Genomic DNA, 27,696 nt, shown 5'->3' with positions numbered 1-27,696 from the left:
CCTTTTTTTAACTAGCCAAGAAACCTGTTCCGGAGTGGATTTAGCTGTGACTTGCCCTGATTTTTATAGGGGATTTTTTTATCTTGCAGAAGCCTAAACATCAGAGCTGGAAAAGATCAGCCAGCCTCACCAGCAGAACTAACGTGGGACCGCTCGTTACTGTGCCTCCTCTTGGCAGCTCCCAAGTCACCAGCTGACGGGCCACGGCCACTTCTCAGTCAAATTCAGAAGGAACATCTTCAAGTGCTCTGCTGTGTACCGAGACAGGACACATGCTGAGGTTCAGACAGCGTCGAGTCAGCCTCACGAGAACAAGTCTCCTTGAGGTTCTTTCTCCTTTTCCTGACTTTTATACAGCATTTCTCAACTTTTCTACCACATGACCCCCAGTTACAACGAGAGAGCAGCTTCTCTCTTTCGGCTGTAGCAAAAGGGTAGGGCAGCAGGGGTCTGACATTGCTCCTCAGTTAGATGGAGAAGATTGCCAAGAACACAAGTTAGCTACTTCTACTGGTTTGCTTTTTTTTTTTTTGTCAGGGCAACTTCAGCTATATTTCAATGAGGAATGTGCTGTAACTGGCAGCAGGTTGAGTGCAAGTTTAGTATCAAGGCTCACTACACACCAGCAGATGCAACATGTGCCTAGACATGGCATTTCCCACCCCTTCCTTGCTGCAGAACGACGTACTTCAGAGGAAAGCCTGGAGATCAAAGTTAGTTTTGAGAAATGCTGCAGTATCAGTGAGGAAAAGGAGGTGGTGGCTTTTTTTTTTTTTTTTTTTTTTTTTTAAAGCACATTATGCCAACAGCTATTCTGCCAGTGCTGCCAGATAGACCCGGTTTATGTTTAAAGCTTGGTTATTTGTTTTGGTGTCAGCAACACCTTCAAGCATTTAAAGTCTTGGGAATTTTTGTTTATTTTAATTAGTACAGTGTTCTACCATCACATCAGAGAACTCTTCCTTGTCGGGTTTGAACTAAAATGACTGAACGTGCAAAGAGAATAATTCCCTACAGCCTACTTCCCACGCTGCACTCGTCGGGCACGTTGGTCTCAGTTGCTCTCTGTTGCTCTTTCCAACCGTGTGGAGTACTACTTCAGGGCATCCACACAAAGTTGTGCCTGGGGGAGCAGTACTAAGAGGATAGCAGAGAGCTATCCTTCAGTGCGCCAGGTTTGCCAGGGGCCAAGGGAGCTGGTTTCTCTTCCCCAAATTGTCTCAAGGTCCAAGCTGTAACTTGGCTTGGGCCCCTCTTAAAGGAGACTTTTAATTTCTGTCCTCACTGACACTCAGCACAACCGTCCAGCAGAGACCTGGCCAAGTGGAAGGCAGAGTCCATGAATTTAAAGCAGAACAAAGACTTTCTTTGGAAAGAAACAAATATCCAACAAGCTCACCTTAGATCTGAGCCAAGATAGCAATATTTAACATTCATATAACAACTCTCTTTTTCAATGTGATCTATTTACGTTAAGAATATTTACGTTTGCATTGAACTGACTTGGGAAAATGAAATATAAGGGGCAACACAAGTTGTTAAACTCTAGAACCTGGTCTTTTACACTTAAAAGCCCTTGGTGGCGTGGGGAGAAGGAGATGCAAGAGTGGGAACAAGGACTTGCACCCGAGGATATTTTCTTTTTCCTTTTGGCACCCTTGCTCAACAAAAGAAGGAAATGCAAAAAATGTTTAAAAAGTCAATTAAGAAGCGTTATGCATTTTAAGGTGCAAAAACAGTTTAATGTGAATGAGACTGAAAGAAGCTGACTCACTTCCAAATATGAGACCTAACTTGCCTTTGAGAAATGTGTCACCTATTAGTTTAAAACTAATGTACGGAACTGTTTCTGGGAACAGAAAGAACTGGTTCTCATGCAGTATCATAATCAGCAGTGAAGTAAAATTGAAAAAAAAAAAAAAGCCAGTTGAGAGAAAAAAGAAGTGATGACTCAATATAATAAATAGGATTATACTCAAACTATTCCTTCCCTTCATTCACTTCTCAGGAAGAGAAGCAGAAACAGAGTGCATGCTTTAGGAGAGACTACAATAAGATCCTCTTTATAAAACATTCAGAAGACCATTTAGCTAAAAAAAAAAAAATCCAAGCAGAAAGAGACAATTTTTTTAAAAAAAACATACTAACTTCATCTCACAAGAGGAGGACAGAAGATCTCAGACATAAAACACTCCAATTCATCAGAAATGTTTGAAAATGATTGTAATGAACAAAGCTAACAGACCCCACTGTTAAGGAAAGCCACTAATTGATAATGCTAACCAAAACCTCCTAACAAGGCCAACTGCTTAGTTAGAAAAGCTCGAGGAAAAAAGATAGTGTGACAACAGGAAATTTATTGCTGCTGGAACCGTTATCTTATCTCCACAAAACACAAATGTTATTCAACCTGAAAGACAAGAGATTATTCAAATAAAACACCAGTCTCTCTTTGAGCTACAGAATTTGCAAGCTAATATAAAGCAAACCCTTGAATATAAACCCAGACTTATCATTTTGAAGGGTAAATGAAATATTATTGAAGAGAACGGGAAATGGCTTTGAGTTTGTGCAAGATTGTTTTCATTCGTTGGCCATCAAAAACCACGCACACATGGGAGAGCAAACTGCAACCACAGTTTAAGGCCAAGGCCTGAATTTGACCTAGAGACTTTAATTCAGTATTGACTTTAAAAAGGAGCTATCTCTCACTGGTCCTTTTCATTCGTGGGGGGAGAGTGCATTCCCGTGCCAGCACACAGTGGGATAACAGCACTTGAACTTGAGCTATATCTATGGAAAGAGGAAAAAATCCCAAAACACACAAAACCGTTTCCTGGTCTACATAAAACTGTAAAGCTGGAGATGTGTATTAGTTCATAACCACATCCTGGGCTAACAAGCAGCACTCCCAGATCAAATTCAAGTCTAACGTATCACAGGTTACAGACGTTTAGTGCTTTTCAATCAATGCACGACAAACAGACGCAGAACAGACACCTTTCAGAGCTCCACACTCTCCTCACCCCGCACACCTAGGACAGCCTTTGTACCAACCCTGCAGGAGTTTGTTAGTGATATCTTTCTGTACTGGATTTATCATATTCCATGGCACACAGACCCCAAATACCAGTGAAACTATTAAAAAAACCCCCTGTTCACTTTGTGGTTTGCTGCATCAAAACTATACCTAAAAATATGCTTTTAAAGTACAGGGAATTTGCTGGGAAATCTCTCCGTTTCCACAATTCTTCCAAGAGTGGAAGATGAGCAAGAACAGAACAGCAGCTCTTTAAATCAACTTTGTCCCATTTACTTACTTTTTCAAGGTCACCTATAGGGCCAAACCAAGCTGTAGTGCAGAAAACAGATCTAATCTTGAATTCCACCTTTTGACTTTATTTTCATCCCATAACCAAATACTACCAAAAGAAACACAAACAGGATATTCCCAAGGCAAAATTCTGTTAGATTAAAACTTGACAGCTAGTATTCTTTGCCAAGGGAATCTTATCCCCCCCCCCCCCCCCCGCCCCGGGTTTGGCAGCACTCACTGTAGTAACAAAACCCTTGCGTGTCCACTTCTCAGATGCGCATCCATTAAATGGGAAAACGAAGAATTTGTTTCTGGTATTAATTCCCTGTAAATACTACTACAAAGCCAAGGAGGAACTTTTAACTTAGGTTGGCAGAGGATCTGCCTACAGGACTGAGCATTCAGTAATACATGGGGTTCAAAAGAGCGATACTGAGGAGAAAAGCAGCGTATACTAATAGCATGGCCAAAGACTAGTGGCAGCGGGGAAGAGTAGCAGCTCTTGAAAGAGTTCACAAATGCTAGTCTTGCACCATTTCTTACAGAAAGTAGTTTTTATTTGTGGGGACAAAAGGAGTGCCCACCTGCTAACTGCTAATTAATCCTAAAACTGAAATAACGTAGCAATACCTGAAGGTAACTCTACAGCTGCTCCAGATAAAGAATCCACGTCAAGACTGCGGCATCTAACTGCAGATACCATAGTAGTGAGGTAGAAATACCTGTCAAGGTTAATTGCCTGGTATGTCTGAAAAGAAAAGGCAGGAATGCCATAAGCTGCATTGTTAAACCACTTTGTCCCAGAAGCCTGGAGCATCACCGTCCAACACCAACTGCACCTATGTCACAATAATCTCAATTACTGCACTATGAAATAGAGCAGAGAGAAGCAAAATCTGCAGCCAGGCACCAGCTTACAGCCATCAATAAGCGTTTTGTGTTGGGCAAAATCCCAAAGAGATGGCATTTCACAAAGTACCCAAAACAGCCTCTGAAAATAAAGACATTAACCTTCCGATGCTGCAGCCTGTCCTGTGCAATTGTATCGAGCACCAAACGTCTTGGAGAGTGTGTGGAGTGGGCTATTGAACCATGGCGAGTACAAGCCATGCCAAAACTCCCTGCTCAATAAGGTCACAAGCGTGTGTTGCTATACCATATACCACACCCTTCGGAAAACCGGGTCTCTTAGGATGCCAGAAGCTTCGCCCAAGCCCTATTAGAGACAAATGCCTTCAAGGCGTTCACCCTGAAGAACCCTAACTTTTTCACGCTGACACACGCAACCAAAACCACAAACCTAACTACAAGATCCGAGATTTACCGTGCCCGTGACAGTCACCCGCTGTCACCGCCGTTCGTTTCGAGCCGTCCCCCCCCAGACCCGAGCGGGGCAGGCAGGAGCCGGGCTGACCGCGCTGCAGCGGCCCCGCCTGCCGGGCGCCGGGAGTGGAGCAGCGCCGAGCACCCGAGGCCGACGGGGAGGGCAAAACCCGAGCGAATGCTCCTCAAACTGCTGCTGAGCTTGCTGTTGTATTACGGTAGAACTACGCTTCTGCAGGAAATTAGATGAAATCTGCTGTAATAGATTTCTTTAAAGCACAATCTCACCGTGCACAGTAACCTCCAGTGCAAGGGACAACGCAACCTGTACCTGGGTCAATTCATCTGCATCGGAAATGACAACCAGCTAACGATGATTTAGTGCACGTTCCCAATGAACACAGCTGTCCTCTTTCATACAATACCTGCAGAGAACAGGCTGTGTATTTATTGCCACTGCTGGGGCATAGATGGCAAAATAGCAAGGCTATCGATTGCTGAAGGAAAGCTCAGGGAGGCGAGCGCAACGTGTACAAGGCTTTGTCTCTCCTCGCCATCGATTGTTGTAATTGGTTTTGAACCTGACAACTCACAACTCTCTCGTGGAACAGCCTGTGAAACCAAGGATTGTGTTCTTTGCTGCCAATATGGCTTAATTCTTTAAATCATCCCCTCAACTCATAGGTAGTAATGGGAAGGTCGTACTTGCCCAACTGTCCCGGCCAAAACCCGGCTTCTCCTCCTCAGAGGAGGCACAAGCTCTGCAGAGCAACTACTCCCCAAACTATCAAACATTGTGAAAGATGAGCACGTTTTTACACCTCACTAACGTTCACAAAACAAAAAGCAACCACAGAAGAATAATACCTTTGAATAGCAGAAAAATACACAAGTCATGTTTATGGGTTATAAAAGCCCTTTTATAAAGCCATTTTTAAACAAAACCAAAAAGTTTACAAAAGAAAATAAAAGATACAGAAGAATGAGTTGCTTAATATATTCCAAAAAGGAGAAAAATAAAAGAGGGGACACAATTCCAACATGCTGAACAATAAAGGGTTCTTTTTCCTTGTGTTTTTTTTAATACAAAATACAAGCGAAGGATACACATACTTAAAACAGAGCTCAGGAGCAGGTATGCAGTCCTGGGAACCCTTCAATAAAAGCAAAGCAGGGTTTTGTTAATTTTTTTTTTCTTTCTTTCTTTGCAGGTACATACAGAGACTGGAATATGTAAAATTAAGTAGCACAAAAGACCATCACACAACTCTACCAATGAATGTTTGCATCTATAAATTCACGAACATGGTCAACAGTCATGTTCACTTCAACCCTTAAAAAAAAAGTTTGTTTTTATTTTAAATAAAGCATTAATGTTACATTCAGACTTAACTCCTAGTACCATGCGGTAGATCTCAGTATTGTCAAGGTATTGCAAGAGTCGCCAGCCCTGCGGGGCCCAGTGATGACAGTCACGTCCGCGCACACACCGACTGTGGGCCAGCAGCACTGGAGCACTGTTTGCAGCAGCCCCTCTTTCTGCTCTTGAGATTCAAAACAAAAAAAAAATTAAAAGGGATGGGGAGGGGAACTGCAAAGAGCCCGATTTTTAGAAAAGCTCAACAGGGGATTGCAAATACTCGAGACAAATATTCATTGCATACCATATAATGATGCCTTGCTGATAGCCAAAGGCCCAAGGCCCTACCTGGAGTCTCCTCCTCTACCTTCAGAGTGATTATTCAGGGTTTGCTGTGACACGATTTCATGGTTAAACAAAAATTATGTAGCTCTTATTTACAATTTTTTGTAACAATTGCTTCTGCAGGGAAAAAAAAAAGTAAAACTCACAAATCTTCAGAACACAAAGGGAATAAGATGTCAGACGCTCCCATGCGCGCACTCACACCCGCGCACTCACACACAAAATACTTCAGGGGCTTTTACACACATTATTCTGGCTTAAGCTGATTGAGTATTTCTCCATCCCACCCACTACCCCTCCCAAAATATATATATAAAAAACCCTTAGCCCCAATATACAAAGCATATGCACAATGGTGTTTTGCAGTCACACTGAGCATGCTCAGGCCGATGGACCCACTCGATTCACCGCGGCTGAAGGGGGCAGGCAGTCTAGAGAGTCGTTTCCAGTAGTGGTTGATACAGAGTCAGCACATTGTGAGAACTTGACTAGACTTAGAAATATTTGTGTTTTGTTTTTAATATAAAGAGTTCAATGAAAAGACATTCAAATGCCAGTCATCTACTGAAGTGGGAAGTCTAAAACGAGGATACACTTGATTCGGGGAGGTCTCGAAAGGACACTGTCATCTTTCAGAGCTCTGATACTCCTCACAGCACTTTAAAAAAAAAGTCATCTTGGACAGTAAGAACATAATAGTTTTGCTTCCTAGTTTCATTAGCGGAACTTGCATTTAAACCTCCCAAAACTGTAGGAAAATATTCAAAGTTCAGGGAAAATTTTATATTTGATCATATACATATAGAATATATAATTTCCACATATAGATGTGAGTCCCCCCAAACTAACATATCCTATATGCCAGCAACTATTTTGTGACAGTGTCCCTTTAAATATCCATCTGCTTACATTTTCATATCCTGCCTCCCCCAACAGATGAACATCCACTTCTCAAATATTAAACTCATGGATCAGTTTGTAGTTTTTAAGAACCATGTGTTCAACAATATGATCTGTTATAAAAATAAACACTTCACAAACAAATTACATAAAGCAAAGCACCAGTTTCTACAGCTCAAAAGCTTCCAGCATGTTACAGTTTACTTCCCTCCCTCCTTAACCTGGGTGCCTCAGTGTCTATTGTACCTTTGTGACCATCACCAGCGGAGGGGGGGGAGGAAAAAAAAAAAAAGAAAAAAAGAAAAAAGGAATTCAAGCACATCTTCTGCCACTGCCCTGGTGGTCCAAGGCCTGCGGGATGCAGCCGTGTGGTGGCACGGGAGCGGAGCACGCTCAGAACCGTTACCTGGCATCGGTGAGGCTCCCTAGCAGAAGTCACCCAGGGTGTGCTGCTTCTCTCCCCACGCACTCTTCTGCTTTGATGAAGTTAGAACAAAATTAAAAGCTTCTTGGCTGCCCCATTTCTAAGTCTTGCTCTCACCCACAATCCATTCTGAAACCCATTTAGCTTGACATGTTTGGCATTCTCATGCTGATCAAACAGAAACTGAAGGAAATAATCTTTAGTATGAAATTCCAATTGAAATCACAAGGTTTTTCTGATCAAGCCTCGTGGCCCGTTAAATGCAGTGTAGTACTATTGGCATGTAACTGTGAAACTGAGTGTGGTGGTGTGCATTCATACGAAAGGATAGATAATGGACATTAGTTATGAACTACCATTTTAAGAGAAAAGACCAGGGCAGGGCACTAGATTAACTGAATTTTGGAATAAATCCATTTACCTCTCTGCACGGGCTCCAAAACTACAGCTGTGTAACAGAAGACAATCTTTTCAAAGCCTTCTTCTGTGAATGAAACTTTCTGTTCCATGAAGAACTATTCATGCTCCTAAAGAAAGGCATTTTTACAGCTTTCCTTCAAGAAATCAGAATGCTTAATACAAATTAATTAAAAAGGACATTTAAAAATGTTCAGTCTGCCGCTACTGAAAAATGGTGTGTACTAAAAAAAAAAAAAGTATTAACCCTTCACAATTTTCTTCTATCTGTAAAAATGTAAACTGCTGCATTTCTAACAGAGTAACCAAGAGACTGTTAGGGCTTAGTGTTTGCACAAATCAGCAAAACAGTAAGATATAGAAAAAGTTACAAAATCCCAGTAGTAGTACAGGATTTACATAGTGTTTGGGTTGTGACAAACTCAAAGATAAGCATCATGCAGCCTGTAACAGCTATTAGAGATGAACATATGAGAAAGCAGAACAGTTTTGTAAGATAAAGGGCCAAAATTGCCAGGCATAAAATAATCCAGTCCAAAACCTGAACCGAGAACGATGGAAACATTTTTCACAACCTTAACTTTAGTTAACTGTGTTAGAAAAAAAAAACCAAGAATATATTTAAGTGGAACTTACAAAAGACACTGTTCACAAAAAATCTGGTCTAGAGTGTAAAGAAACAGCTGTTTGACCAGATCAGCTAGAGGTATTCTACGTTTAAGTAATCCTTGTACATCATAATACCAAAAAAAAAAACCCCCAAACCTTAAGAACCCAATAGACAAAAATAGCTTGCAACAGTCTGGACTGAAGGGGAACAACTATGTGGACCAGACATTCATAAAAGTGTATGCTACCCCCAAATTTAATCTAAATGTTTTTTAGAACTTGGCCATTTATTTTCCCGTATTACCCAAGTAGCACTGGACTAGGAGTAGAGGGAATGCAAGAGACTCTGCTCTCCCAAAGATCTGGAAGGTGGGAAGAGGGTGGGAGAGGAGAGGGGATTACATTCGCTTCTTTTTCAAGACTGATATTTCACTCCAGCCTTAAGCTGTTCTGCAACATTAAACCACTTAAAAAAAAAAAAAAAGATTTACAATGGAAACACCGATCATCTTTATTGTAACGGCAACAGTAGTTTCATTATAGTAAAGAATGTTAGAGAACTTAATTTTTTATAAGCCAAGGTAAAGTAATTTACCAGCCTCAATAAAATCCATGGCTATGAATCACACAAGACAATCACTCGGCTGTCATATTAATATTCCGTTCCACATTTTAGGCTCCACACTGTGCTCGGCATCTTCAGGCTCCCTATGCCATTCAGCCAAGTGTCCTTCCTGGTCATATTAGTGTATCACATCTATAAGCTCTCTAAAATCCAAACAGGATTAAAAATCCGGTAGCATGTGCACCAGAAATCCAACTAATTAGCTGCCTTATGTTACCTTCAAGAGGCTGGTTACAAAACGTGTAGTTCTGTGACAAAAAAAAAAAGATGCAAAGCTTGCCAGCTATAAGATAACTGTGAGCAACATACAGAAAGCACAAAGGGTTTAAGGAAAAAGAAAAATGGCAGGTCCAGTTTTCAGTATTTCCACCAACAAACATGGCAGCAACCTCTGTATTAGGGTTTGAAAACCAAGGCTTGTGTACTTTAATTAAAGTTTAAAAAAAGGATATGGCTGCTTTGATAAAAACACATTAAAATGCCACCACACACATCTCAAGTGTCTTGTATTTAGAGGGACATCCTGCTTTTATTATAAAATGATAGCCTTGCTACACTGCTTCCAAACTCCACTTCCTCCCAGCTTCATCATTTAACACTGTTCCCTATTCAGCACTTCCGAGGCTTCGGGAGCAGAACGGTGACCAGCAGTTAGAAGCAGACATGTCGATGTGGGAGGAAAGCCTCCCACACTGTAGGATGGAAGGATGAAGAAATGGAAGTGGTATCGGGGTGATGTTCGCTATCGATGGAAGTCTGCTGTCCAACACTAGCTGGAGAGGCTGAGAGGTATGACTACATTGCCTTTCTGAAGACAGATGGCGGGAGAGAAGAGAAACACTTAAGCATGACTCATGGGATCCGAGACTGACCAGAGCATTACAGGAATCCTTTGCTTCACATTTATAAAAGGACATCCCTCGCCCCAAAAGCTAAAGAATTGAGTTTTACACTACCCAGCATTTTTTTTTTCCTTGGAAAAACTTTAAAGACATTTTCCACAATACCAAATGGAAACCAGAGTTTTAAAAACTGTTTTCAATTTCTCTTCCCTGTTCTGCCCATCTATAGCCAACCTTAGAAGAAATAAACTAGACTCAATGGATGTGAGAGGCTTGTAGGTTGTATATCTGAATTTGCGTAGAGTGAACTGCAATTTGCCTAAAGCAGAATAGTATTCTATCCAGCAAAGACAAAAGATCTTGCATCCTAATTGGAGGATCTTTTCTAAATAAAAGACAGTGGACCATCTACAAGTCTCTTGATTGCTTTCCACAAAAAACGTGCCTGAATCCAGGAAACACAGGTTTCCTCCCCATGTTTCCTCTTCCTCAATTGGAATTCATATCAACTACATTTTTTTTTCTGAGTGTGAACTTGTATCAACAAAAGTCTGTTAAAGCATAGGTTCATTTTTTTCCACATATTCAAATACAGAATAATAGTTTTAAAGAACTCTTACCAGCACTGGGAAATCTACTCTACTTAACGATTTGTAAGTATGGTTTCCACGTATCAGTCTCAAACCTTATTGCTTCACAACTGCAGTATCCCTTGAAAAAAAATATATATTTAAATGGTCTGTTAATTTGTCTCAAATGGCTTTCAGATTTGGTGGGGGAGGGAGAACGGAATGGCCAACAGAGAACATTGACTTCAAAATATTACTGTATAAGGGTTTCCTCTTATTAAAAAAAGGATACACTGTATTAAACAGCTGAAAGTAAAGACAGCATTCAAAGCCCATGAGTCAAGCCACAGTCAAAACCGTGTTCTACCCCTAAGTATGTTTTCTTTTCCTTTTTCTTTTTTTCTTTTTTTTTTTTTTTAAACAAAGATTTCCTCAACTGCCATTTAATCTTCACCAGAGGGTGCTTCATCTTCAGATCCCTCATCCCCTGACTTCTCTGGTGGAGGGCTGGCTGATTTTTTCTTTTCTGGGGGACTTTCAGGCTCTTCATCCTCTTCTTTGGGGGATGGGGTCTTTTCTTTTGTTGCCTTGGAAGCTGTGGGGCGGCCTGCCTTCCCTTTGCCTTTCACTGGACTGGGGGTCACTGAAAAAAGAAAAAGCTCATAAAAGTTATGATCAAAGACAAAAAAAGTCACATGGCTTTATACAAACAGGATTTACAAGACACTTCGGTAGCAGATTTCATTTTGCTTTGACCATACCACATGCATGGTGGTTTTGGCACTCTGTATTAGTAAAGCTGAACTGAAAAGTTAGCTAACAAGATTTTAAAACTATTTCAAGTCCTGACTAATTTACTGGATATGACATCATAAACTAAAGTAGCTAGCCTCTCGTCAAACCAGTACATACGTTGCTATTATGATTTTAGATTTCCTGCAGAAATGCATCAAATGGTTCAGATTTCTCCACCTTCCTCCGCCCTGAAAACATCACAAAGTCCATGAGTCCCAAACAAAGCCACAAATTATATTATTCGGCTATGATACATAGGAAGTCAGACTGCAGCACTTCAATAGGGAAGGTTTTGCAGCCTACGCAGTTTTTGTCAATGAGACATAGATACTAACTCAATCTCCTTAAGTAAGAATTAAAGCCACCTTATTACTTCGTAGTGCTGCTTTAAATCATAGCAAGTTATATGAATTAGCCCTTCAACATTATATGCGAATGCCTACCGACCCCAAGATTTCTATTGAGTCTTCTATAGTAGAAGAAGAAAGTACTTGCCTCTAAAGCAAACTGAATAACTTTCTTTGCACAGACTCACCTGTAGCCTTTAGCCGGGGCTTCGGCATTTTCTTTTCTTTCCTCTCTGGCTTGGATTTCTTAGAGACCTTTTTATTTTTCTTTTTTGAACTGCCATAGTCACTATCATCATCATCTTCCATGAGAAAGTCTTCATCGCTTCCTGAATCTGCTGAAAGCATAAAGAAATTTAAGTTTTTGGAAAAAAAGAAAGGGAGCAGAAGATACAGTTGAGAGATCTGCCAGTTAAACTGTGGAGATGGGAAGCTAAGACTGTGACCTTATGAGCTTTCACCTATCTGCTGCACTAAAGAAATTTGATGTAGCAGAAGATTTTACACTGGTAGATAAAGTAAGAGTATGATGAAACACACAAGTGTTTCGAGGTCCTCAAAACATGCTCCATCTCCTTAATAAGTAGCCCATCTCAAAACAAAGAGAATCTCTTGAGAGCGATAAGTTGAGTAATCTTTTCAATGATACTCTTACTCCATTCCGAAATCATGTTGGCACTCAGTATTTCAGGAACTTACTGCTGTTCATTACCAGCTGAACCCAACTCTTCCTACTTTGATCAATCGAGGATAAAGCACTTTTACATCATCTGAAAGTAGCATCAATGCCTCAGAACCAATGGGATAGCAAGAAGCAGCAAAACGCACTAAGAACTTGACAATAAGCCTTTAGGGCTGCTTCTGAAGACATACACCTTTGCTGCAAACTTCAAAGATTCTAGATGTGAAAAATGTAAGCTTGGTCCATTGGACAGATAGGCAGTATCAAATAAGTTACCAAGAAGGACAACTCATGTCTTCACTGTCACAGTCAAAAAGCAAACTGTGTTCCTTTTGCCGTCTGGCCACACCCATAAACTCATGGCTGGTCCTATATTCACGTCACATTGATGTTGGACTTTTTACAATCCCATTTACTCACTCTCCTGGAACTGTGCCTCATCATCCTCCTCTTCTTCCTCCTCACTACCCACATCATCCATGAGCATCTCTCGTTGTTTAGAAGCTGCTTTGGATGCTGCCTGTCGTTGCTGACGCACATTTTTGTGGTCTTCTTTCTCGTCCTCACTGTCCTCTGCAGCAAAAGTCATCAAGTTATAATGAAGAAACAGAATACAGACCACCTAACTGTCTTGAGGTAGCATGTAGGCAAGACAAAGGTCAAGTCATTCATAAGAAAGTTCATCAAGACACTCACTGAATAACTGAGCTGTGAGGAGAATACGGTCACATTCAACCCAATAAGCACATTTCTGTAGTTCCCCAACAATGATCTTGTGCAATATCTTTCACTGCAAAGACTAGCAACTATTTTTTTTTTTTTTTTTTTTTTACCTGCAGGCCTTTTCCTGGATTTGGAGGCTGCTCTCTTATTCTTTTCTGGTTTAGCCTTTTTCCCTTTTTTGCTTTTTTGAGAGCTCTCATAATCACTGTCAGCTTTGCCATCATCTGCTCCTAAGTCATCATCTTCACTGCCAAAATCTTCATCTGGAAGGAAAAGGTACAAATATGAAGTTTCTTATATCATTCTGAATTATGGACAAGAACTACGGGAAAGAAATTAACATGCATCTATCTACCCATGAAGACAAACTTTACGGAAGCATCATATTACACACAAAAAAAAAAATATTAGTTATCCCAAACCAGGGCCGGAAGTAGCAGCAGTAGAGGCAGCATCCAACTTAAGATAAGTGTATTAGGAAAGTGAATGCTTCTCTAGTCAGAACCATTTCTTTTCTATGTCAAATCCTACTCCTGTAACTCTTACCAACTGGTCTTTCTTTTGAAAATACTCTTATCAGTACAATGTAGTTAGTTACCTGCTGAGTGCGAATCATCTTTCTTAGTCTTCACATCTTTTTCTTCTGAATCCTCACTGAAAATGAGGGAAAGACAGGGTTTGACTGCTGTTTTAATTTCAATTTCAGTCACTGCTGTATGGAAAACATCAATTTTCAGAGCACAAACTAATCTCTAGGCTGGGAATATGCACTTTTCCTGGACATTACCACATTATACTTCAGGATTACTCAGCTGTTTACGTAGTTATCACGGTTGGAAAGATAATGTTCAAACTCTGCACCACACACAAACTTACATGGAATCAAATGAACCAATCAGGAAATAATAAGGTTGAGATGAACCACGCACTTCACACTGAAAGCTACCAATAATCCAAGTGTCTTCTATTTTACAGTTAGAATTTTGAAGTTTTACATGCTAATGCACAACAGTCTATAAATGGAATAAAGTTTTATTCTCAATAGATTCATAGTCATCACTTGTCTTTATGTCATTGTTTTCTTTGGACTCCTTCATTCTGTGTGTACATTGCTGCACAGCACTTAACTAGCACATATTTGGTCTACAATCTCTCAAATGATCTGATCTCTGATGGAATTTCACCACTCCCTTCTAGTGGTTTCAATCCTCATCAGAGGGACCCCTATCAAGGAGGTACTAATGTTCTGTTCTTACCCAAACCCCCATTGTTAGTCATTACCACTGTCTGGAGAGGGTTTTCCTTCCAGCACGTAACAACATGCACTCCAATCAGAAAATAAACAAGTGTTTTAAACAGGAACTGTGAATACTCTGTTGAGGACCACTGATGTACAACATATGCTTCGGGAATGGCTGAACTGCAGATTTTGCCAAGGTCAAGAAATACAATAGATCAAACCTTTGCTACTTTCAAATTTGGCAGCTGGAGCTGACACACAACATTTCTCAAGAACTCTAATAGTTTAGATAACTTGTCACATTACAGCCCTCCGGCCCATGTTTTCAGTCTTATCCAGACAACTGTGGATTTCAAACACTTAAATACATGAGTTTGCTTTACATGCAAGCCCTCTCACATACTAAAAAATCCCTAAAGCTAATAGGACATAAAGGTAAATTATTTAGTTGCTTTGGGGGCTGCCTAGCCCAATTTCTTTGCATGTCATACCCACTAAATCTTTGATTTCAGGAATTACAGGCATTTGAAAATAGTCTCTCCCTCTCAGGTCACAATAGCAGGTGGACCATGCAAATATTCCCATGCCTACATTCAGCTTCCAACTTACGGAGCAGGAGCATGATGGGGAAGCTTCTTAAGCATACCTGTGGGTAAGTTATCTGTATTCCAGCAAACAGTGCATCAGAACAAAAAGACATCTTGGGCTTATAGAATAAGAACCAGCTGGCAGAACCTCCATCCCCGAAGCTGATGTCTGTCCTGAAAGCAGTCAACAGGTCTCAGGGCAACCATTTGCTGACCGCAGTTGTTGTGAAAAGGAAGATACCTTCACTCTACAGGAAAGACTTTCACTGTCGAACAGAGCATCACTTAGAACTGAGTCCTTTCACACTGCTGGAGCAACTCAGTTATCAAAACAAGTTACTTTGTTTCTCGTTTCCTGTTTTGTCTAATTCAGAAACAAAGAACCACAAAACTAACAATTGGCCCATACTCCTAACTGCTACTATACTGTCCCATTTAATCTTTAACCACAGGAATGCTCTGACTATACCAAAAAAAAAAAAAAAAGGGAAAATGAAATGCATCTTGTCACTAACTTACCTGGATAATTGTACTAGTTGCCAATTTTTGTAACTTGGATCATATTCCTTCCCATTCCAACTGTCTACCTCTGGAAAGCTATTTTAAATGATGAGGTACTAGCGACAAGTACTTTACACATGATTTGTCTGTCTACTCGGATAAGAAAGAACCACCTCAATGTCCAAGCTGGTTATGCAAGCCTTGTGATGGAGAGCTCTGGATATTACACTGCAGGCTTTGAATTCCACTTACAATCGTTCCTCTTAGAAGATACTGCTCCCCACATACACAGCAAGGTTTGGAGACATGTTCGTAACAGACGAAGTGCTTCTTTTACCTGTCCTCCTGAGAATTCTTCCCAGATCGCCTCTTGTTTTTAGCCTCCCGGGGAGATGAACGGATTTTCTTGGATGGGGGACCTGAATCTCTTCCATAATCTTCATCTGGACGGGACAGTACAAAATGGTTTTGAATCAAACTCCTAGTTCCCAGCAAACTGACTTCCTCAGCTATAACTTAAACTGACCATTTCATGCACATCAAAAAGAAGCCCTTCAAAAAAAAAAAGAATCAAAGCTTCAAACAAAACTTTATAGAAGCAAAGTCCTTTCTTAAACTAGCGATTTACCTTTTCTTCTGCCAACAGCACAATAAAAACGCTGTGTACAATCAAGTCTGACACAGAAATACTATGAAACATACTAAAAGCCTCACAAGAGGACACAGTATCTTAATTTTACAGCTAGTCAGAAACACAGTTAATATATAAACCTATTAAAAGTTAACATCTATACATATTTCTACGTGCTTTTAACAGCAAACACTTTATTTACTGTCCTATGATGGGAAAAAGTATGTCATTATATAGTAATTTACAGTGTAACTTTTTACAACTATTACACAATACCTTATACAATATGAGTAACAGGACTGCAATTAAGAACTATGCATATTTGTTTCCATTAATTATCAATGCAATCTCACTTAGCAAACAGTAGCAGTATGTCTATTTTCTAAGAACACAAAACATATTCCATATGGCTCCCAGAAATATTTTGTTAATTCATATAGAACATACCAAGATTTTTTTTTTAGATGCAATTCACAAAAATGCCTGACATTACAAGATTAACTAGAATCCGCTAAAATAAATTGAAAACATATTTTACTGTAGAAAAAAGTGGCATCGGGGAGATTCTGCCACAGAACATAACATAGACCAAGGAAGAAGACACTTGCTGCCAACAGCCTCAAGGCACTACAACAATACAAGCATTAAATAATAAGATTTCTATCACCATTGTTTGTTTAACACAAAACATATGAGAATCATTATATTTTAAAATACTTATTAACAGTTCAGAGACTGTGAAGAGCAGAAACTCCTTAGAATTTAAGTTAAAGATATGACTAGAAGCAAAACAATTAATGTGCAAAGCAATAAATAAACTGCTCTAGCTCAAGAATATTATATTGTTAAGAAAAAAAGTTATTTACCAGCATCATCTGATTCCTGAAACTGGGAGTAATCGACCACCTTCCTGTTCCTGTTAAAAAGCAGGGGGGGGTGGGGGGGTGGAAATTAGCAATTCATAATCTCAGATATACAAAAGCTTTCTTCAAGTAACAAGAAAGTGCCATATCCTTGCTTCCAGTGCAGGATTTGTAGCCCAAAAACATCCCAAGAAAACTCTCATAAATAAGCCACCTATACCTTTGAAGTCAGAAATGAACACACAGTATATTCTAGCATTTTCCTAAGGAGTTATTATAATAGACTGGATTATATTCTCAGAATTTGAAAGTGCTTTTGATAGGTAGCACTCTGTTATGGCTCATGACTGCAGTGAGGAAGAGCCATCTTAACCTATGCTACATGTTCTTTCATTATTAAAACTACACATCTATCGTTATTACAACTATACTAGTGAAAACACTATTTTAAAGCAGTACCTGCACCCCAAGACTAAAAACACATTTAAACAATGCATCACCCTGAACTTTAAGCCAGAGCTGCCTCCCTAACACCGTCTCAAAGCTGTGATATTTAAGACTAGGATTCCAGGTATAAAACAAGTACACAAATATTATCATGAATTAGATAAATATTTCCTAACTGCTCTTTTTTAAATTTCTGCTTCTCACAGCTCAATGTAATCATGCTTGCTCTCATACCTTCTCCTCAAGATTTTTGTTTTCCCATGTGTTCCCTGTTTCTAAAGCATTTTAAGTTTTCACCAGGGGCTTCTAGGAGTTCTCTCAATTAGTTACTTTGATGCTCTAACAAGATGTAAAAGAGCTGTTACAGTGCTTAACTGTATCACTACGCACAACAATGGAAGAAGATAAGCATTTCACCCAACCCAGGTTTTTGGGCAGCAAATGAGCACTGCCCCATACCTTCTTTACCTCACCAGCACCTTCTCTGCTCTCTAACCAAACTGAAAGTCGCACAGGTAACAAGGTATCATTAACAGTGCAAATGCAATGGCCAATTCCAGACAAAATTAGTTAACAATACATGTAGCTATTACTGAAATCAATGCCTCACTTGCCAACACAATTAGATGTTTCTCTAATTTACTGGAACCTAAAAACCAAAATAAGTAATTGTTGGCTACTTTCTCAGCACCTGTCCCAACTACTTTATTGACAAGACAAAACTGCCCCATAATACAGCTATTCAAGGGAACCAATACAGCTACGTAATTGAATTATATTTCAGTTCTAGATGGTAACGCCTCAAACTCAGACTCCAAACATCCACCTCTTAAAGCTGACATGCAATGGGAAGAGGAGGCACAGCTGAAAAAAGCACCAGAGATTCAGACACCCCTCCATGCATACTGTTTACAATCCCTCTGACCCAAAGCCAATGATGAATTTGATTCTGTAGTAATCATCATGTGAGCTCACTTTTAGTGCTAGAAAAGTCAAGCAAGCGATAGATTAAGTGACCTACCCAGCATCACAGACCTGAGAGCCGCTGCAAAGAGAAGCCAACACAAACTCCGTCCAGCACACGAACCACAATGCCCTTCCCCTCTCCTGCACTGCAGAGCACGACTGCTGAATTTCACATTCAGTTCCCATAACTGAACTGCACTTTGTGATTAATATCATGCATTGCTGATAAGACTGTTTAGTTGAAAGACACCCCAAAAATCATTGTTGTGTTCTGGCTGTTGATCCATTTGAAATCAATTATAAGTTGCCCTCCCGTGCAGGTACATTCATAGTTTACAGCAGCAGCCTTCAAAAGATGAAGGAGCATAATTTTATTTCAACCCTACATCAAGCCTCTTAAAAACCTCCAAAACCCCCAACTCCTCAACAACAAAAAAAAAAACAAACCAAAAAAAACCAAACAAACAAACAAGCAAACAAACAGAAGGCATGACCAGCCATTAGATTTCTACAGGCTGAATTCCATCCAAACTACAGAGTGTGTGTGAGTGGAACAAAGTACAACAGCAACGTGCTACAGAGCACTGCTTGCTCGCTTGCAGTCCGAATATGGTAAAACGCCAATTTAGGAATACGGCTTGTTATGGTGTACCATCCAGTGACTCAAATTCCTGTTCGAACAGGTAGTCTTTCTGACGATTGCCTTCTGACCCACCTCACACACGAAAACACTCATTTTATTCTGGCGAGCATCTGAAGAACAATAAAGTTACTAAATAAGATGTTTGATTTGGTGTAAGTATCAGGTATTAGGGTTTTTCCCTCTAAAAGTGTAAACAGGGAGAAAAAAGTAAAATTGCCACATATTCTGTTCTGGCAGCTTTGTAAACAATGGTTTCTGACATCACTTATCTAACAAGCAAGGTGGAAATTACAATATTGCCACCTTGTAGTAAGTTGGTCATATACTGCTTCATCTTGCTTAGATCAGTCAGAGACCCATACTAAATCAGGTACTGAAAACGTAACACAGATAAAAGAATAATGAAAATCACGGTTTATGTCCTTCTTTCTACACACTGTACCCTATGTTTTCAGCTGGAAAGTAAATTCTGCTAGGCTCTCACTACCTGGTCAACAGGAGTAGTGATATTTGTATCAAAAAACCAAATCACTACAGCAGAAGAAAACAAGAGAGAAGACTGTTTAGCTTGCTTTATGTTATTTTGCAGGGCAAGGAGAAGGGTGGAGGAAGGAAGGAATATCTACACCAATGTTACTGAAGATAGAAACTTGCAAGTCTTCCCAACAGAACCACAGAAGCTCACAAGGGCAGAAACATCAAACTGCTCTTGCATCTGCCATTCTCCTCACTACACTCATCATTCACCCCATTTAGATCAACTTAGGCTTTTCTTTAGAACTGTCAACAGCACTGATGTGCAATGCTTAATAACTACTAGCTTGCAAAGAGAGATTGCATCTTTTATTACACCAAGGTGATAAAAACACAGGAGGTTAAGTTCACTGGAGTTAAGAGCCAGAAAAAAAAACCTGCTGGTTTTGTCAGCGAAAAGTATCTCTTTGCCACAGGCAAAGACTAGAAGATGTTAAGGCAAGCAAGTTAATAGTTTAAACTATTTGTTAAATCCAGTTAGACTGAGCATAAAAAAACCAGTCTAGTAGACATCTGGGATGGATATTATTCAATCTGGTTTAAAATATGGGCTGAAATTTTAAGATAACTTACTTGCTAATTCAGCTTAACGTTTAAAGTATGCATGTGAGAAGGAACTGGGGGAAAAAAGGTATAGAGGGAGGTCCCGATAGCGTAAGCTTTTAGTAACAGCTGTCAGTCCAATATTTGTGGAATAAAGAATAACTCATCTAGTAAGACATCAACACATTACGTCAGAAGCACTTACTTAGCGAAGTAATACTCAAGTAATTTAATAAGAACTCAGAAATGCACAGTAATTTTTACAACACATACTCGATGCCTACCTGAAATTTTGAAATGATGAAAAGCAGTATTAACATTTAAAAGGATCACTAAATGCCTAGACAACTGAATAAGGATTGCATAGTAACACCCCAACTTTACCTAGAGAGGTTCCTAAACCCTCAGCCTTTCTAAGTCAACACGTCAGAATACAAACTAACAATGTTAGAAAGCTTTTGGTTTTTTAAAAGGGAATGCTTAGATCCCCAGGTATTTCCATAGGCATTAAAATCCACAGATAAAATCCAAGTTTTAAAAAAACCCAACATATACTACTGAAAAGCAATGCTAGCAGGAATCTTCAAAAAGCTAGTAACTGATCTCACCAGAGAGAGGAATGTTTAGGTCAAATGATTACCAGCAGCAGTAATGACCTATCATCTTATACAATATGGCAAATAGAATGAATGACAGATTAAACAGTTACTGAGATTTTTTTCTTTTTTTTTTTAAATTACAGCATTTAACTAATATCACCATCAAACCAAGCACTTGTGAAAAAAGTTACGGCCCTTTCTCGGCTCCAAAGGCCGGTGCAGGCCTGGCACAGAGCGGTCAGTTTCACTTTCTGGTTCTCATTCCAGGTGGTAAAGGCGGCCCACTGAGATCAACCTATCATCGATAAATAGTGCCGTTATAAGCACCCCTTCGGTGCCTTTTTTATACATAGATAGGGAAAAAGATAGACAGGAAATATTTCTTATAGGTATTTTCAAAGTTGTGCAAAACAAATATGCAGTGCTAGATTTAGGCCTTAAATGAACATTCACTTACAATTATGCATCAGAAGTTGAAACATCGAAGCCTAGTGACAGTTATGTACCTAAAACACGTCACTATGGTGTTAGTCTATTTAAAAATTGGCACAACTATACTCAGACAAGACTCACCGACTAGAGGTTCCCAATTACAGAGGTCATTGTTTGGGTCTGGACTTGGTGTAACTCCAAACGTCTGTAAGACTAGGCACTGCTCATGGTATCTGCAGAATTTTTAGGGATACACATGACTTGAAACTCCATAAAACAATTAAATGATTTATGCAGCAACAGTTTAAGCAGTCTTGTGCCCATCCTCCATTTGAGCCTAACTACAGTTGAGAAGATTTTTAAAATACAATATAGAAATGTTCTGATGCAGAGCAGGGAAGAAAAACAAACCCCAAAACACGCAAACACACCCAAAAAATTCAATTCTGCAACCCTTGTTGTTGCTGGTATTTTGATTTTTATTGTACCTCTACCTTGCTCTCTGTTTCTCTTTAGACTGAAAATTTTCCCAGCAAGGATCACGCCGTTTCACTTATCTGAAAAGTGTCTACAGCTTATCTCTGGACATTGCCACACATTATTACTCAAGTTCAATGCCAATCCCCAAGGAAGTGTTGCTTTCCTGCTACCCCATGGAAGTTTTCCAGAATCACAGTATTTAAACTTTACATTGTCCAAGTACAACATCAGCAACAAGTTAGGTTATATTTAATAGATAAATGTTTTTTCCTGCAAGTAAAATTTCAAGGGACCACCCTTCCACTGTAGTGCCAATGCAAGACTGGGATTCAAGAGTTACTAATAAAGAAAAATTGAGGAAGTAAAGCCTTGAAGCACTGAGATAGATCGATTCATAACTGGCTTTAATCTTAAAATGAAGAAACAAAAAACCCCCTGTGATTTCCATACCTGCCCACACCATTTCATTTTGCAGTGCCTGCAGGAGAGGAGTACCAGCAAGTGAAAGTGACCAGCGAGGAAAAGCAGAAGCAAGCTCTATCAAAGTTCTTACTTAAAACTTGATGCTGTATATAAAAATAGTGGCTCAACATGTTTTATTTAATTTGTACTCAAGCACAGACAGGGATATAGCTCCAAATGCTCTTTGCAGTACTTTGGAAGAGTTAGCCACAAGATGCAGAGGTTCAATAACTCTTAAGTTCTTTTACTTTTTACTTCTTGCCATTTTCTAACAATAGTGCAGATACCATCATTACCCACCCAGGAGAAGTTAAATTGTGTAGAAAAGTACTTGGCTCTGAGTGCCAGGCACATGAAGCCTGTAAATACCAGAACTTTATTACTACTTCTTAACAATTTTAAGACACTGGCTTCAACCACCAGACTCAGCCTTAAGGCAGTCTTCTACTGACAAGTGGGGTAGAAACTGGGGATACATGTTGGATTTTATTAAGTTCATTGTTTTAAGTGAGTATATATTCACTAGAAACTAGCAGACATAATAAATTAATTCAAAGACCACTGAATAGAGGAAAATTTTTCCAATGCTAAATCTTACTCTGATAAGGAACCTTCCACAAGACTTCCATATTACCAACAATAAGCTATCCAGAAAAAAAATTTATAGAATTTTAGAAGTTTTGGGTTTAAATCTATTAGGAGAGTTCTCCAGTTACTACCCAGTAGAGCAATATAACGTACTAGCCACTGAATATTTACACTTTTTCCCCTGAAAGGGCTATTAAATACAGCTAGATAGCGGATTGTTAGATCTATTCCCAACATGTGCCAAAAGGTTTTCTGCTTCTAACAGCCTGCTGGACTTTGGCACTTAATTTTCCTGTAGACTACCACCTGTCAATGGAGGGTAAGACAAGTTAGATCTTTCACAACCCTGCAGGATTGTACAGATTATTTTTTTGATTCGTTTTAAAGAAATGACTGCTTACAAAGTTACTTAATACCAGAAACCTTAGAAGCTATACTTTTAAAGATACGACACTTTCCTTACCTGTAGCAAGACTCCAGTGCTGGCAAGTAAATCACCAGCAGAACGTACACTGAAGTGTCACCCTGAGCAGCAAAGTCACAGCACCACTGTATTTCAGAACACAGGCACTGTCATTCAAGATCAGACCACTAGTCCATCCAGTCCAACATCCTGCCTTGCAAAAGACCAAAGCCTGATGCTTCAGAGCAGGGTATACCCAGTCCTGCTAATCCACCTTTCGGACCCAAGACAATTCCCTAAGACTGGAACTTTTCAGCTTTATTTACCCTTACCTTCGCATGCAGGAATACGCTACTGGTAAAAAAAAAAACAAAACCCTATGAAAAATAACTGTTTCACTAATCACTGTGGCAAACCTTCCCACTTAGCAAAGTAGTCCTAATTTCCATTTACTTCTTAAACTCTTGTATATTAGAGATATTACTTAAATACAGAAGCTATCACCTATAAATGTATATATCTAAGTTTTATAGCCGCAATTAATTTCCTATTTACTATTCCAAAAGATCCAAAATACCTAGGATCCACACCCCAGATCAGGCTTACTGGGAATAAAAGTACAACCAGTTACTTAAAGTATCCTGAGAATGAGAAAGTTTCAGAGCATTCAAGGAATACCTTATGAAACCTCTTACCTTTCCTATAAAGACAATTCAAATGACAAGTTCACCCTCTGAGTACTTTCTAGAGAAAGGTAAAAAAAGAATACACTCCTCCTCCCTAAGCAGACTTTCAGATACATGGCAAGTTCCCTATGCAGTGGATTTTCAAAGTTATCGCAATTCAACCACGTAGTTGAGATTCCCCAGCAACTCCACGCTCCAGGTCCAACGCTGTTTAACTAAAGACACAAACACCACGACCTACCTCCTTTACCTCCCTTTAGGGGGAGAATACAGCCCGTTTAGCTAAATGGCCCACGGTTTCCTTCTCCCAACGACCTAAAATCAGTCCTCGAGGGGGAGAAATGGTGGTGGTGGGGAAACACCAGTAGGAAACCGACCCGGGGAGAGCAGTTAGCTGCCAGGCGAGAGGAAAAGGGCGTGTGTTCAATGCTGTTCCCACCAGAGGGGGCGGCTCCTCCGAACTCCTCCCCTAAACGTGGTTTAACTTGTATGCACAGCCCCTCTTCTCCAGACCCTCGCTGGTCACGGCGTATTGCATGCGTGTCCCCTCCCCCAACCCGCGCGGCGTGGTCTGCTCTGCCCCCCCCCCCCCTTTCCTGCAAGGGGGTGCAGGGGGCTGCGACAGAGGCCTGCTAGCGAACGCCGCCTCTCGCCCGCCCGCTCTGCACGAAGTGGGTCACGGTGGATCGCAAAGATTCACTTTTCCCGTTACAAAATGTGGGACGCTGCACGCAGCCTCTCTCAAGGCCTCTTCTTTGCACCCCCGTAACGGCGCAGCGAAACGCGCTGCCGCCTCCCTGCTCCTCCGGTAAGGCCAGGGCGATGCACATCACCCTACGCCAGGCCAGCAACAAGGCGCGTTGCAAATAAAAAATAAATATAAAAAGTTGTAAGGAAAAAAAAAAAAGAGGGGGAGAAGGAAATACAGGAGAAAACGGCCCATGCTGCATCCGCGCGGCCTCCCTGCCCCCTCGGCCGCACACGCTCTCCTCCCCACGGCCACACAGCCGCCCCTCGCCCCGCGGGAGCCCCGCCGCACGCCTGCCCTCCAGCGAGCGCGCACCGTCCTCCCCGCCCCTCCGCTCCGCGGCGGCTCGGCCGGGCCCGGCCTGGCCCGCCTCGGGCTGCCCCTGCCCAGGGCAGGGCCTGCAGCGAGGCCTACTGCAGGGCGGGCGGGAGGGCCTACACCGCCGGCCCGCCGCCGGGGGCCGGGCCCAGGAGGAGGGAGGGAAGGAGGCAGCGCTGGCGCCGCGGGTGGGAGGAGAGGCGGGAGCGGGGCCTCCGCGCTCCGCCAAGGACTCACCTGACAGGCCTGGACATTTTCCCCGGCGGTTCGGGCCCGGCCCGGGGGACGTCGCCCAGCGCTGAGGGGAAGGAGAAAAAAAAACGGTCGCCTGGTGCGGGCTCAGCGTCGCCCGTCCCTTCCCCGGAGCGAGCGGGAGCCCTGGGCCCAGCGCCTCAGGCCGCGCCTCCGGAGCCGCCTCTTCTCCCTCAGGCGCTGCCTCCGCCGGCCCGCGCCCCGCCGCGGGAGACACCCGCTCCTCTGCGTGGGCCGCGCGGCCCCCCCCCGGCCCCGGTCACCGCTCCGCCACCGCCGCGGTCGCCACCGCTCGCCGATCCCCCCCGCAAAATGGTCGCGTTCGCACCGCCGAGAGGATGCGAGCGGGGGGCGGTGCAGCCTATCTCGCTGGCACCACCTCCTCCCCCGCTCATTGGCCGCGGCGGGCGGATCGCCACGTCCCATTGGCTAGTTCGAACCATCACGGCGGGCAGACCCTGCCCACTCTCCCCGCGGGGAGGGGAGGGGGGCGAGGACGCCCCACACGCTCAAGCTGCTGTGAGCGACAGAGCGGGCCGCGGCGCTGCCGGCAGATTCGCCACCGGCTGCCGGCGCCCCCACGCCGCCGCCCCACCCCGAGCCGTCCCGAGCCGCCCCGCCGGGCCCACGCCGCCACCGCCGAGCCCCGACCCGCATTTTTCTCGCGGCGCACGGGGGCCGGCGGGGTGTCGGGGCCCGACCCGCAGATTCGCCGCGCGGGGCCTGGCGTGGTTTTGGAGGGAAAACGCGGGGAAGCGGCGCGCCGCCTCGCAGCGGCCCCGGGGGCGTCGAGGGCCCCGCAGCGCCGCCCCCGGGCCCGCCCGGCCGCGCCGCTCCCCCCGGCCGTGTCCTCCCGCGGGCTGCCCGGCCCTTACGCTCCCACCGGCTCGCCGCAGGCGGGCCCGCGCACCCCCGTGGCCTCAGGGCCCGGCCCCGGTGTAGGGCCTGCAGGGCCCCGCAGCCCGGCGGCTCCCCTCAGAGCCTTCCCTCCCCGCGGGGCTGGGGTCTGTCCGTGGGCCTCCGCGGGCCTGCCTTGCCCCGAGGTGCGCCATGCTTATCGCGGCTTAGGCAGGGAGGTTAGGGCCCGGGCGGGTGATGCCGGCGCCCTGCCTCTGGTCGCGGCCCCTTTGTCATGTAAGCGTGCGGCCATTCAGCGCCGGACTTCAGAGGGCTCTGCCGGGGAGCAATACACACCCGGGCAGGGCCAGCCCCGGCCCGCCGCCCTGGCACGGACCCGCCGGGGACGCGGAACACCCAGCGCGGCTTAAGCCCGGGCCCCGCCACGGCGACATGACGAAATGCCATCGCGATCCCTGCGTCATTCGTTCACGCTGTGGTGCCCTGACTCTGGCAGCACCCCAATGCTCTGAGGGGACCTCCCCCCCCCGCCCCAGTGCGGATCAGATTGTGTTGTGCGATGGGATTTATAGTGAATCCGCGTTCCTATTTTTATAGCACATCGGGTTTTTTGTGGGGGTTTTTCCCCACTGACAATCCCTAGATTCGGTGAAGTATTTTTCTTATGAAGAAATCCAGAAAATTAATTTCAGCAGGTGTAGACTTTATGATCCATACAGATTTCATTACCACTGCTTCTCCCTGTACTAGTCAGCAGATACAAAGAACATGCACGACTTACGCAAAGTCCAGGGAAGGTCTTGGGTTCTTCAGATTTTAAATTCCCCAGAAACCCCAAATTACTCATTTTGTTCAGAAAAGGAGCTGCTCTTGCCATGGAAAAATAAAATGTATTCCACAGTCCATTAAAATGGCAGCTTCTGCAATAGCAAGTCACTTCTGCTTTGCACTTGAATCTTTACAGAGAGTCATTCCTCAGTTTTATTGAAAACAGGACTTGAAAACATTTTTTTTTATACATATGTCAGGTTGTCTGAGATGACTGGTTTGACAATGCAAATATGGTCAGCTTTTTACTTAATTACAGGAGTAATTTGAGTTCATTTAATGCCTTGCTTGAGCTTAATTTGTCTCCTTTGGAATTACTGCCATTTTTCTGATCAATTCAGATGCGCCCTGTCCTTCGTGCAAGTCAATACTCATGAAAATCAAGCTGATCGGGAAAGAAAGGGGCATTCAGAGCAACTGCCTGCCTGCATAGCCAGCCCCAAAATACACTGTGTGAATTAATGAGCCATAAGGAGGAAGGCATATTAACAACCAACCACATCAAGGAATTCTTTTCTTTCTCCTCTTAGCTGGATATATTGGATTAAAAGCCACTAGGACTGACTCACGGATGCGAAAGTTTTGCATGCTTACGTCCCGCTTGTAGGTCAGTAGGACTACGATAATTGAGACAGCAAGATGTTTCAGTGAAAAGGATCTAATTTGTTTTGCTGGCACCACAGGGCAGCGCAGGCTGTATGCTTCATACGTGCCCTATTACTGACAGCAAGACTGTTTCTAGATTGAACTTGTGAACCCATTTGTTAGGATTGTTGAGGCAGGAAAACTGTGACAACCTACTACACAAGC

The 27,696-nt window shown here is 42.5% G+C and overlaps 1 protein-coding gene across 2 annotated transcripts; it reads right to left on the bottom strand.

Annotated features, from left to right (window-relative positions):
• Positions 1–5,537: 5,537 nt before the first annotated feature.
• NUCKS1 (nuclear casein kinase and cyclin dependent kinase substrate 1) lies at positions 5,538–25,551 on the bottom strand. Of its 2 annotated transcripts, none has more exons than XM_054803716.1 (8): positions 25,186–25,551; positions 17,103–17,152; positions 15,943–16,048; positions 13,876–13,931; positions 13,388–13,540; positions 12,975–13,127; positions 12,061–12,210; positions 5,538–11,373 (listed from the first exon to the last, which is right to left on the bottom strand). In XM_054803716.1, exons 1-8 carry the CDS (start codon positions 25,200–25,202, stop codon positions 11,174–11,176), a joined length of 885 nt encoding a protein of 294 aa, XP_054659691.1. In that variant the 5' UTR covers positions 25,203–25,551; the 3' UTR covers positions 5,538–11,173. The 2 variants fall into 2 exon arrangements, with proteins under 2 accessions (XP_054659691.1, XP_054659692.1); XM_054803717.1 differs by having other exon boundaries at positions 12,061–12,207; positions 25,186–25,550.
• Between the last annotated feature and the right edge of the window lie 2,145 nt (positions 25,552–27,696).

This window comes from Grus americana, chromosome 25 (genome assembly GCF_028858705.1).
Source record: "Grus americana isolate bGruAme1 chromosome 25, bGruAme1.mat, whole genome shotgun sequence".
Classification (NCBI taxonomy): domain Eukaryota; kingdom Metazoa; phylum Chordata; class Aves; order Gruiformes; family Gruidae; genus Grus; species Grus americana.
The sequence above is the reverse complement of the archived record's forward strand: the minus strand, read 5'-3'. Positions and strand labels throughout refer to the sequence as shown.

Coding starts and splice junctions, on each gene's coding strand:
- NUCKS1 (XM_054803716.1), bottom strand. Junction 16,049..17,102: donor TCAGGAATCAGATGATGCTG/GTAAATAACTTT, acceptor TGTCCCGTCCAG/ATGAAGATTATGGAAGAGAT. Junction 13,541..13,875: donor AGATGATTCGCACTCAGCAG/GTAACTAACTAC, acceptor TTTTCCTTCCAG/ATGAAGATTTTGGCAGTGAA.